This window comes from Polyodon spathula, chromosome 19, assembly GCF_017654505.1.
Source record: "Polyodon spathula isolate WHYD16114869_AA chromosome 19, ASM1765450v1, whole genome shotgun sequence".
Classification (NCBI taxonomy): domain Eukaryota; kingdom Metazoa; phylum Chordata; class Actinopteri; order Acipenseriformes; family Polyodontidae; genus Polyodon; species Polyodon spathula.
This window is the reverse complement of record NC_054552.1, coordinates 6285204-6298617: the sequence shown is the minus strand read 5'-3', so window position 1 is coordinate 6298617 and position 13414 is coordinate 6285204. Positions and strand designations below refer to the sequence as shown.

The 13414-nt window shown below is 37.0% G+C and overlaps 1 protein-coding gene across 4 annotated transcripts in view; it reads right to left on the bottom strand.

The window, feature by feature from the left end:
- LOC121294636 (myotubularin-related protein 13-like) overlaps positions 1–13414 on the bottom strand; it is a 123664-nt gene that overhangs the window by 71379 nt on the left and 38871 nt on the right. For all 4 annotated transcript variants that reach the window (XM_041218550.1, XM_041218551.1, XM_041218552.1 and 1 more), the window contains exon 3: positions 103–240. In XM_041218550.1, the coding sequence (XP_041074484.1) occupies positions 103–240 (138 nt within the window). The remainder of the gene's footprint in view (positions 1–102; positions 241–13414) is intronic.

Genomic DNA, 13414 nt, shown 5'->3' with positions numbered 1-13414 from the left:
AGGAGTCCTCAGTGCACCCTGCGAACCAACATTAATGACAATCGCTGAAAGCAGCATGCAGTTCCGCATTAACAAAGCAGAGGGGGAAACGAGACCTTTTACCTGGAGATTGAGCTCTGCCTCAAAGAAAGTAAGACAAGCACAGTAATGCCGGTCTGAGTCGATGTCCGTCAGAACCACCATGAAGAGGGTTGGCTGCTTCCTCTCCCGTGACAGCTGCCACCCCCCCGGCTGGCAAAACTAGACAACAAAAGAGGAGAAAGAAAATCACAATATCAAAGCTGACATATTAAAGGTTTTCTAAGGATACATATTTGTTTTGTGCTTGGCAATACACGTGTACAGCTTATTTTGCAGTGTTTTGTTGCTATCCAGCTGGGAGACAGATCACAAAATATACTCTGAGCAGAGTTTGTTTTGGCTGAGGGCACCAGCAGTGTCCGGCTACAATGTGTGGAAATAAGTTAAGAGGAACATTTAACAGAGTGAGGTTTGTGCCATGCTGTCGGGAACACGACTTTCTTTAATATTTATTCATGAAACGTGCAGTAATCTAGTACGTTTTTTTATATTTTATTAATGTATTGATTTAACTTGGAGATGTATCTTTTTTTAGTGTAAACATAAGAAAAAAAATAAAATATGTATTATATATATATATATATATATATATATATATATATATATATATATATATATATATATATATATATATATACACACACACAGCACATTTCCATATTGGTTTTAAGCAGCAAATGTACATTTGTAACAGGAAATAATTTTTCATACAGGCAGCATGGGTGCTCATGCTTGCAAGGTCAACTAAATTGTCTGGCTGTGACCCATATCCACCTAACCTCCCAATTTCTACTGAGTCTTAACTTAAGGCTCTGGGATCTGTCAACAATCTCTGGGTAACTGAGCTTCTTATCACTGACCACAATTAAATACCATTTCCTTTTGGCATACATAGTCTTGTGAGATATTAAACCTGGCTGAATAAACCCATATAATAACATGGAGCTGTAATCCATCATTCACACTACGGTACAGTTCACAAGTCATGCTACAAATATAGCCTCTTACTGTTTCACATTAATGTAGGCAGCTCTCTCCAAAAACTTACTGAAATAATGACATTTTTATAATCCTGGCAACACTGTAGCACATATATTGTTGGAAATGAAAAGCACAAAAACTGTTTTCATGTTTTGTTTTTCTTTTTTTAGATGTAGTTATTTAAACCGAGTTAAGGATTTTCATCGCAGTGCAGTACTTTTGTGTTGAAAAGGCTGGGAGAGCCAGATAACGTTTTTTTTTTTTCCCCCCCTGAAGTTCAGTGAACACAAGCTGCAAGGATTAGAAAGCGGTGCATTTACGTGAACGCCAGACATGTCAAGTCTCCCGCAATGGGTGTGACACTCACACATTAGCATGCTATCTCACACTTGCATGTATTCCTAAGCTTGTCTCACAAACTTACAGCTTGGAAAGCCCCTTTCCAAGTTTGTGTACAGTGGCAACCATGGAAACTACATGTCCGCGAGAGGATCAACTGTTCAGCCAATTGGCACTAAGCAATACCGTGCAAGGGTGGGCGTTCGATTTTCAACCTATCGGTGATCGTATCAGCACCAAGCCGTGCGAGAGACAGTGTTTACTGTACTTGATGCTTTCGCTAACTGTGATGTCGAAGGCAAACTTTAAAAGTAAATCTCTAACTTATAGAACGCCACATTTAATCCTCGGCAACTCTGGAATGCTAGATGTAGAGTTGGTTTTTTTTTTTTTTTTTTTTTTTAAATAATGTTGGCTAAAAAAAAAAAAAAAAAAAAAAAAAAAGTAGTCTAATTTTGACAAGAAAAATGTGTCTTCATATTGTGTAAGTTATTTAGTTAGCATTTGTTTCACATTAGAAAGCTGTTTCAGTTACTGGCACTTTGAAGACGATGCATGGTAGTGCACCAAAGGGAGTTATAATATACAGTATATTAATCTATAAACACACCTGTAATAAAACTGATAAAGGGGAAAAATGCAGACTATAGACTACATTGGGTTGCTTAGTAATATTAGTAGCGTTACGTGTGATTATGTAGAAATTGATATTTGCAAGAATTGCGTAACCGAATTTTGAGAGTTGTTTGCGGACCATCTGGAGTTTACTCACAGACCGCAAGTGGTCCACAGATCACAGGTTGGGAACCACTGCCTTAAATGTTTCTTCGCTGTTACTGTTGATGCATTTACCTAGGCGCCCCTGTGTGTGGTTACAGCTGATATGTTTTGAGGACCTGTCACTGAGTTCTTGGGTATTCAAAACTTTTATTCTTGGTCTATTCGAATATCTTATTATTCAAAGTTCCCACCTTTAGTACATACACACATTATTGAGAAATGATGGGCAGATCCAACTACTGAGGTTCATAGCTGCAATCCTTTGAAAAATGTTGGGAAGGATACTGCAGACCAAAACGACTTACAAATTTACTTACAAAAACAACAAAATATATATCTCTCCATCCATCCATCCATCCATTATCATTCCACTTCTACTGGTGAAGGTCGCGACGAATATATGTTTATGCAAATTAGATATAAATATACTGGGGGGGGGGGGGGGGGGGGGGGGGAAGGCCCAATTCAGAACGGAAAGGTTTTCCTAACATTGATTTAGTGAGAAATAAATATTTATAAAAAGTCAAAGTATTATAATAAAGAATCCGCACAACACAAAAGTGATTTGCACCAGGTAAAATGACCATTTAAAAATGCAAGTCGCTTATAATTGACTTAATTGTCCGAAAGCAGCAAGCCATTAAGACACTATACACAAGAATATCACCAGGAGGAAAACATGTTTATCACTCATTAGGAGACAGCTAGTTCATGTACTAACAGCCCAGGGAGGGAAATGCTTCTTCTGGTACTACATCTGCAAAAGGAAAGCTCACCATGTCCCTACAGTGTATAGCACATGCTTGTAAATCATCATAGTCAGTATGGAATGCTGATTTCAGTCAACAGCAGCCTGAAACTGGAATAAGCATTGCTAGTGTTGCACAAGATTACTCCTGGGATTAGGAGAGGATGCCAGAGTCCTCAATCAGATAATAGAAGACAGGAAATCTGGAAATTTGCAATCTGGAGAAACATTCGAAAGACTTGGACTATAATAAAAATTGAAAAAAATAAATAAATATGGAAACCCCAATATGGAAGAGGTAGAAACTAGCAATAATAAATCAGTTCTGAGCCTTGTAATGAACAGTCTTGTACTAGACTGTAGCATGGTGTAGATTGCAAAAAAAAAAAAAACACAACCCACTACGCTTTCAGGAATTGCATCACTGCAAACCAAAACACATTCTGTGCTAAAGTCTGTGTTAACTGCACTGTGACCAGCATGGATTACTGAGATTTATGCTGAAGAAAAGCTGCAAGTCCTCCTTGCAGTTGATGACCCTTAGTAATACAGTAACATTATAAATGGATGGTAGTTGAGCAAGTGCTCTCAATCACATTATTGAACTATGGGTTGCACCACATTTTATTTCTCATTGCACTACCCTGCACACATTTCCAGCCTTGTCTATTGTTCACTGCACTTTGAATGCACCGGAACTAAAAGGAGTCAATTCCACATACCTTTGGGGAAAACAGCTGGGTTAAAGGTTTTAATTTCTTGTTTACTGATCAACAACTCATTAGTAATTTTAGTCTTGTATCTTAAACGTACTGGACTGGCCAATCAATGTCCACAAATGCATGTAACCTTAATCAATTCCAAAATAAAAACAATCATATCATAAAATATGACAATACAGTACTAACTGAAAAAAAAAAAAACAGTGCCTTTTTCTTAACGCAATTCATCTCTCATCACCACTAGTTTCTGGACTGAAAAAAAATTACTGACAGAAGTTGATGTCTTAAACATACCTGGAAAGCTGAGTACTATAGAAAAGGCACTTCATTGGCCAAATGGCTATTCCAAGCAAAATGGTTTAAGACATTACATTTTAATCTGTTAAACCAAACAATGGAATAGCTTAAATATTAGTTTAACCTCAGCTGCCAAGCATACACTGCAAGTCAATTGAGGGTCAATGATACAGCTGGGTTGGCATTCCTTTTGACTACCTTGAACTTCATACCTCTTGCATGCTGTTTATCGACTTTTAACCCCTGCACTGTAACTGTATCACATACATATACAACTTATACTTGTAAATCTTACACTGTATACAAAACGCACCTTTTATGACATGCATACACAATATTGCAGAGTGCATACAAGGTTTTTTTTTTGTGCACACTAGTGCTACCCATTTCACTCTCCAGTTTAATTTCTATCTTTACATATTGATTCATTTAAAATGCTTTGCTTCGTAAAATAAATAAAGTATACACTGGGTGTATCCGTTTCTTCTCTGGTTTCATTCGGTCACTCTGCTCCTGACAGTAATGTTTTGTTTTTTTTAAATTGGTTTAAACTTTCTTACATTTTATTCTAAATTGGTTAGAATCCACTTGCCGGTACTCCAGAAGCATCCTTTGACATCTCGTCATCGCCCAAAGGACAGGCAGATTGGCGCCGCTATAGGCTTTTTTCATGCCTTGCCGTCTGCTTGCTGGTGAGCAATCAGCAGATCAAGTTATAGTTTACTGGCAGCAATGCACGTCTGCAAATCAACGTATTCACAGATAACAAGTTGCGCATGCCATCGCTGTTGCCTTCGCCAATATGGAAATATTTTTATTAGAACCTCAAGCTTTTACATTATTATTATTTTTTTTTTTTTACATAAAATGTTCCCAAAATTATATTCTGTTACTCTTATTTTAACTTTACTTTACTGGCAGGTTTGCAACTCTTGCTGCTGGAAAAGTAACGGTTTTATTTTAACCTCATATGACAATTAACTATTGCACCAGCCCCATTTCACCTTGGGTATTTAGCTGAGCGTATATCAATGGCTTACTCCTTGAACAGCTTGTGCCCAGACTTTTCAGCTGTACCACAGGCGCACTGCTGGCATCTTGGCAGCCAAGTACATAAAGGCTCACATCAACCAACAAAGCTGAGCTTGTGTTCTAGAATACAACTGGTACTGGAGAGAAGCATTCGGAGCTTGTGTTCTAGAAAGGACTACTCATTTCCCTATAAATATTTACTACAGCATTTTTTAATTGTATGGATATACTATGTTTTTACCATATGCTTCATTACACTTTGCTAAGCTTTTACTACAAAAAACCTTTATAAGGGTTCCCATAAAGTACGGATACATTACTTTTTTCTATCATACTGTGGTACTGAAATTATGACAAGCCAAGGTTTAACAGATGGTGGAGAGCAATAATCTGTTAATTCACAGGAAACAGAAAATCCAGTAACAAAAACCCATGTTTAGAAATGTTTGATACACAGGTTGAGGTTTTATACACACAGATCTGTGTATACAAATAATTCTTATTCAGGTTAACCTCGTGACATTTATTTATATTGGTACATTAGTTTAACATTTTAACTGTTGAGGTTGACAGCTTACAGTACTGTGCTACACACGTTAAGCAGTAAATACTGTTAGCAGCACTGGGACTACTAGTAAAGCTGTTTTCAGCAGGTACAGTACTACCACAACGCTAAAATTTTTATTAAAATTGTTTGGTTTCACACATTCAAATAAATAGGCTGAACAATGATAACAGGTGTTGCCCTCTATTTACAAAGACAATGTCCCCTGTTTCTGAAATGAAACGGTAGCATTATCAGTAAAATATGAATTTGTTCATGTCACTGTGGAAATAGTATCAGAAAATGTGATGTTATTTGATTACTGAGCTATGTGGTTGCTATAAAACATCATATTTTTGGATTTGATAAGGTCTGCATAAACATGAAGAGCATTTATTTACATTACAATCCAAACAGTGTTCAAAGCCACTGGGAACAGGGCGACTGCACTCCAGCTCCTGGTCATCAATCACTGCACATATTCACTCTGTGTGTGATGAAGTCCTCCTTTTGAATGACTATACAGTATATACTGTACACACTATACACGTGCAATGTCTGCTTCAGTCTGGCCTGCACATCTCATTATCCCGATAACGTTTTATCTGCCGTTATAAAATGACGATGGAAACAGGAAAGCACACTGCTAACTGCGAATCCTGTGCCTGTTAAGAAAATTGTTTTATTTGGCTTCCCAGGGTTTCGCTGCTGTAATCTAGAACCATACTGATCCATTTCAGAATGACAGGCTTACACAAAATTGTACACAATTTTGAACCTCTATTTAAACAATTCTTTGACAGTTTGTGCAATAAAGCGAGCCACACAACCCCTAATAATTACAGCAACAACTTCTCTTTTTGGTGCTTTCAAAATATCTTAATATTTGAGTGAAATTGTCACTCGTCAACAAATTCTGTTCATAAAATGAAAATATTAAGTAAAGGAAGGTAGACAGATTTGTCTCCATTCTCACTCAGTAGCTCTTATGATCCTCTTATTTATCTTTTATGGACTCTGATTACCAATAAATATTGGGACTGATAACCTCAGTATAACTATTAAAGTTTCTGCTAAGATTATTAACTAAAACATTCTTACACAAATTGCTTCTGAAAAGACTAACTGTGAGGAAATGAGATGGAAAAGTATATTATCGTTCGTCTATGCACTGAAGCATGTGTGACACTAATAAGTTTCCCCACAACTAGCCTAGTGGAGTTTTTTTTAAAAGTGTGTTTTTTGTTTTGCTGGAATAGTTAGTAAGCTTGGTAAGCAAATTATTACATTACAGCTACTGTAATTTATGACCCCCCCCCCCCACATAAAATAACAAAAACAGTTTCCAGTAAAGAGGAAAAAAAAGAAAACCTCAATATGGAGCATTGTTCCCATGCCATGCCATTCCACCCCATTATTAGCTGTATGAATCCGTCCCAAAGAGATCTTATGTTTGTCCTTGAGAAAAATAGCCACAGAGTTCATCACCATAACACACAGCAATTTTGTGTGCAACACTTAACTTGCGTTTTGCACCAAGAAACCAAATTGGGCATTCACTTCAACATTAAAAGAACAAATATGGTACATAATAAATACCATTTTGCCGATCCTCTATAATACTAATAAAAGAAACACAGGCCAGTCTGCAAAGCCTTTGACGTTTGGCAACCATATCTCAGCGGTTTTCAAGGGAAGTAAGCGATACTTCCTTGCAATTTAATATTTCTTTTTCCTTTTTATTATTTTTTAAACCCACAGTGCTCTGTTTTTATCTTGTACTCCAACTTTTCCCGGTGTGTCTGCCAATTATTTATTTGGTTTAATTCTAGTTAAACTGTGGGTTTCAATTTAAAATTCTGGCTGTGAGCAGAGGTCAGGAGATTCTTATAGTTTTGCTAAATATACAGCGTGGTCACTCCCTCTTGCTGAATCTAGACCATCCACACAAACTGAAATGCCAAGTGTCTCTTGTTTTACGGCACAGTTGATCTGCCTTATAGTAATTTCTCACCTAACGCTTTCACCTTCTAAAATTGCTTTTCAGTCGCAGTGACCTAGTTCATGTGACACCATGTGCTTTAACACATGGACTAAAAGTATCAACTGCTCTGCAAAGGAGACAAAAGGATCACTCCCTGACCTGCAAAGAATTAACGCATGAACAGAGTGGCATCCCGAATGCTCCCAGCTTGGATGTCAAAAGCATGGCCAGCCAAGCTGGTCCACATGACCACAATGGCCTAAAAAATTGGAAATGCACCCGCCGTAGAGTGGCTAACCAAACTGGAGGCATCTGGATGCATATTGCATCTACTTTTAAATCAAATTTAACAACAGGAGTACAACTTTCCACCACCTGACGCAGAGTATAAACAGCCATAAAATGACTGCCAAAAGAAAGCAAAAAGTTTGCTTTTATTATGGGACTACTAAAAGTTACTGGAAAATATTACTTGCTATGAAAGGAATGAAGGGTATATTTAAGATAATCCGCTATAGGGGTCCCCATTGTTTCATCCAGTAAAGGCACTAGTACAGTGTGTGGAAGTGCAGGGTGAATCAAGTGATCGGGAGTTCACTGCTTTGAATCCTGGTCGATGCTGACCTTGACCACCAAGTTTTTGACCCACGACAGAGGAGGACTGTCACACATAAACAAGTTTTATCTACACTAGACCACTGACAGAACAAGCTTTATAAAGAGAATTGTATTCAACACAGTTTGAATTTGTGCATGTTAACAGGTCTTGCAGTATATTTGGTAATGGTCTACTGTACCGTACTAAACCCAGTGGGGCATGCAGAGTTTCACAAACTGTAGAGCAAGTACTCTGAGTTTTCACTTGAAAGCTCTGCGCCATTACTCACTATGAATACCATTGGTCATGTGTGACCTTGACTATTTAATGAGGGACATCAAGTACAATGTGTACAAGAGCATACTTTCAAGTTTCAACTAGAAAAAAACAAAAACAAAAAAAAAAAACAGGTATGTGAGTGACATACTAAACTACTTAGAGTTACTCCACTTTGGCTTACTTTTTTTTTTAGACATTCTTTCTGTATAGTTTGGTTTAGCCTTCCATGTCCAGTAGTAAATATAAAGTTCCAGCATAAACGAGCACCACCAGAGACAAAGTGAAAATAAAACCTGGAAAAATAAACGATCCACAGCAAAATGAAGGTTATACGTGTGGCAGGGGAGAAACGCTGCCATGTTTACTCTCCTCTGAAATCCAGTGCCTTCAGTATATTGCATAGGAACATATTTTTTTTAAATGCCAGTTTCCCATGATGATGAAAATATTAATTCAAAAGTACCATATAATGCTTTCCAAAATAAATTTGTGATTAGACATGAGATTAAAATGTCAGTGGGGGGTCTGAAAAACACAATACTATTTAACTCCCTGCTCTCAGTGCAAGATTCCCAGAACAAACTTCAGTATGAAGAAAAACATTACACAAGATACACTAGCATCGTAAACACAGGCTAACTTATCTCAAGTATACTCATGAGGATGGCCATATTAAAACAGCTCTCTCTATTTACTGTAGTTGTTCATTGAATAACTACACTGAATTTTCACGTAGTGTCCTCCATTTTAATACTTTTCTAAAGAGACTTATCACTCTGGGCTCTGTCAATAAACAATATAAAATAATATTTAAAGCTTGTGTGAAATAACACATTTAAAGATAACATTTTGATAACAAACAGCAGTTTGGTGTGCTATCAAAAACACAATAGAAATTAGCACACAGCTGTACAGTACATGAAAACACCAGGGTTTTTAATGTACAACTGTCTATTTTATTGTTAAGTAGAGGAAAGGAGATGATCGATATTTGATTCCATCAAATAAAGTATTATGATCCGCACACACAATACAAAAATAAAAAATGTTGAAAAAACAAAATGTGCACCTGTGTACAACAATCTCTGTTCTGGTTTCTGGAATTCTCTTTACAGAACCGATAAATGGCTGGTGAAAAATTGTACTGTAGGGTTTGCTCCACATTTGATCCACGATTACTGTACACTTAATAAAAAAAAAAAACACAGCTTATTGGTTGCACACATATGTTTTGCCAAATGCCTCAAAACATTTTAAATGTGAAAACCAGTGAATCCGTGCTTACAAGACTTAAGTGCAGAATAGGGGTTTCTCATGAGGAGGAAACTGGCCAGTCAGATGGCTTCTCTCTTTGCTGCACTTTCAGGAAAACAAAACAATAACTAAAAAGGAAAGTCATGTCAGGAGAGCGACGGGACCGACGCCACATCAGGCCACATCTACTGTATGGAGAAAAAGGACAGTGACAGCATTAAACTAATAAGCCAAATCTGTGAACTTCAGACCCCCAAAGAGTTATTTACATAGCCAAGGTCACACAGTAAAGAATAGGAACAGGAACAGAAAGTGAACCTCTATTCTTGGAGCTCTGTGCAGACTGGAAGGAAAAAAAATAATAGCACTGCTTCCAGATGGATTTTATGCTGCGATAATGCTTTTCGCTTAAGCAAACATACTCTAATGTGGATCTTCATAAAAAGGTGCAAAAGTGAACACTGCACCGATTTTGAATTGAAATTAATAAAAGGGAGCATTTAATAAACCTTTTAGAAACATCTGCACAATAAATTAGCCCATGTGACCAGACAATGGCAGTGGTTTATCACTGAGCTTCAAACCGAATTCTTTGTTGATTATATACTGCAGCAACTTAGAGCCTCTCGTCACTTGTTCACTACCATTACACGGGACACGAAAATCACTAGAGCTCTCACCTTGGTCATTGAAAGGGTTAGTTAATGAACAATGAGGTAATGAATGGATTATAAAACGTGATTTTGAAGCTGGCACTTCACATCAACAGTATGCACTTGCATATGGCGATAACATTTGATTTTAACTCCACCATGTATAATAACAATTGGTTAAATCGCATAATATTCCAGCTCGTAGCTCATATGGTTATACCAGTTCTTTTAATCTGTACTTTCCCCAAAGGGTGTTCTCCACCCCACTTAGGGCAAATACCACACACACAAGTTTTTTTGTTTTATTAATTTTTTTTTAAAATATAAAACACAACATAAATTGAAAACAGAAGGCACGTTCACCGCTTCTTATCCAAGAAGTGAATGTTTCACTGTGTCATGAAAAAGTTCACTGTATGTACTGCATGAAGAATAAAAAAAAAAAAAAAAAAAAATATATATATATATATATATATATATATATATATATATATATATATATATATATATATATATATATATATATATATATATATTTTATTTGTTTGTAGGAATATCTGACTAAGGATAAAAGTTGTCGTTTGGTAACGATTTCATAAACAGGTGACTTGGAGTGGGTTTGAACTGGAATTTGTAGTTGTCAAGACAATTCAGCTCTCCATGTATTCCCAGGTTCTGGCAATATCAGCATGAAGTATTATTCCACTATCTGACTTGAAGATTATAAAAATCAGACTAATTCTTGTTTTCTTATAAGCACCGATGGCCTATGGCGGTAAAAACAGGACCTTTCAAATTGCAAGTGCTATATTCTTTTAAAATTTTACACTGTAGCTGAATCCTTTTTCACCTTCCAGCATTTCTTGGGAATTGTCTAATAAGAAAAGGAAGACGGTTGCATGCATACCAGAAACATACACCTGGAGGGATCAACACATTTGCTTATTTCTAGCCGTGGCGAACTTTTATAGAAAGGTCTGTTTGTCTCCGTCTTAAACCCTTATTTTCAGTAGAAAACAAAAGGCTTTCTGGACTTAAAACTTTGTCTAGAAGACGTGATGAGGTTCACTGCTCTCAGTAATCATGAAAGCCATTTACAAGAGAAAACAACTGTGGCTTACTCTGTGTTAAGTAGTTAGTAGGCTAATGCTCCAAAGATTTCAGACAATACTTGTCTTGTTCCACTTGTATAACTGCACAAAGTGAGGTTTCGATGCCATATTGATTTCCCATTTTAAATGCCAGTTTAACCCCAATTTCACTTACTTAAAACAGTATGAAAATAAAATTTGTCAGCAAAGACTTGGGCATCATTATATATAAAACAGCAGTGTGTATCAGATGTGTGTACGGGGCTGCTCCCGAGTGTCGCATCCAGTAAAGGCGCTCTGCGTGGAGTGCAGAATGTGCCCTATATCCTGGGTGTCAATGCAGACCGTAACCAGGGGCACCTAGGGGGCAGCGCACAATTGGTCGAGCACGTGTCCGGGTAGGGAGGGCGTAGGTCGGCAGGGCAATCCACGGTTCACCGTGCACCAGCGACCCATGTGGCTGATAGGGCGCCTGTGGGTCTGCAGTCTGCAATAACACAATTGGCAATTCTAAACTGGGGAGAAAAATGGGGTCAAAATCATTGGCTACGACAAAAATAAATAAACAAATAAATAAGTTTGTATTTTAGCAAGCAACTGTTGAGATCATTGCCATTTTTTTTTTCAGAAAAGCAGCCAAATTCACATCAATTTGAGCAACAACAGAAAACAAACATCTGTACTGTAAGTATAGCCTACTCATTCTCCAACCTGACAGGCACTCAGTATTCAAAGAGGACAGCTCTGGTGCTGAATATGGTTACATGCCTTAAAAATTTTTGCAAACACGGTTAAAGCAGCTTGCAAAACATTCTGATGTATGGATACACACAGCCGGACAAAAATGTGCAAAACAACAGAGTCATGGTAAGGACCCTGTGCTGAGGACTCCTGGAGCTAATCAACACCAGTTTGAACTACTTTGAAAAGCTGGTCAACTAGACTAAAAGATTACAGTTTTGACAAGGCTTGTATGTATTTTATATCGAAACAAACACAATCAAAAGTGGTGTAATTTACAAAAGCCATGCACTGTGAAGTTAAATGAAGGACAAAAAAAAAAAAATCCTGCAATGTAAAAAATACAATCTTTAAAAAATCCGCAGAGATTTAAAATAATTTAAAAAAAAAAAAGTTAACCAATGTGTATTGAAAAAGGACAATAACAAAGTGCGCAGTTTTTTTGAAAACTCTGTTTAGAGGGAAAGGAATCGCTTATTGAGACTCAACACAGCTGCAATACATTTGTTATATGATCTGTCAGGAGGGACTTACCTGACATGAAAGGTCAACTGTCTGCTAATCGCCCGGCTGAAACTACAAAGTGGCTACCTGACAGAAACCAAGTGTAGGAGGATGTCTGTCTGTCATCACTTATAGGTCAAGTACTGAAAAGAGTGGAACAGAACTAAATACAAATGTATAAAACATAGAGGAATACATCAATGCAGATTTCAGAACCTAAAACGAACCATCATTAATCTGTCACCACGGCAATTCAAGCAAAGCTTTACCAACAATCTTCTATCAATAAATTACTATACCTTCATGATGTAAATATTCAAAATAACTACAAAACCTGGCTTAACAGTTCTATAAGCATGCATAAGTAATGGACAATGCATTTATATAACCCAGGTCAAACCAAGGTCCAATTTCAGTATTCAAGTCTTTTTCAGACAAGATAATGCAGTTATGAACAATATAAGGAGAGGTGTTTAATATATTACCAACCTAGAAAAAATAATCTGTTTCTCATTTAGTATGAAGTTGAATGGTAAGAAAATGCTGTAGACTTCAAAAGCATAAATCTGAAAATAGGAATATGGGAACAAGGCAGGATGCAGAGGATTGATTTAACGTCACGACCCGTAACACAAAGATGTTCCTCTTGTTATTGTCCATCCAGTGCATTCTATGAAAGGTGTTTATGTCTGGTGATATTTCTTATTGTTTTGAGTCTACAGGGTCTGGCACAATGCCTCCAAGAATCCATTTCCTATTCGTAATTGTTAAATAAAGTAAGGAAAT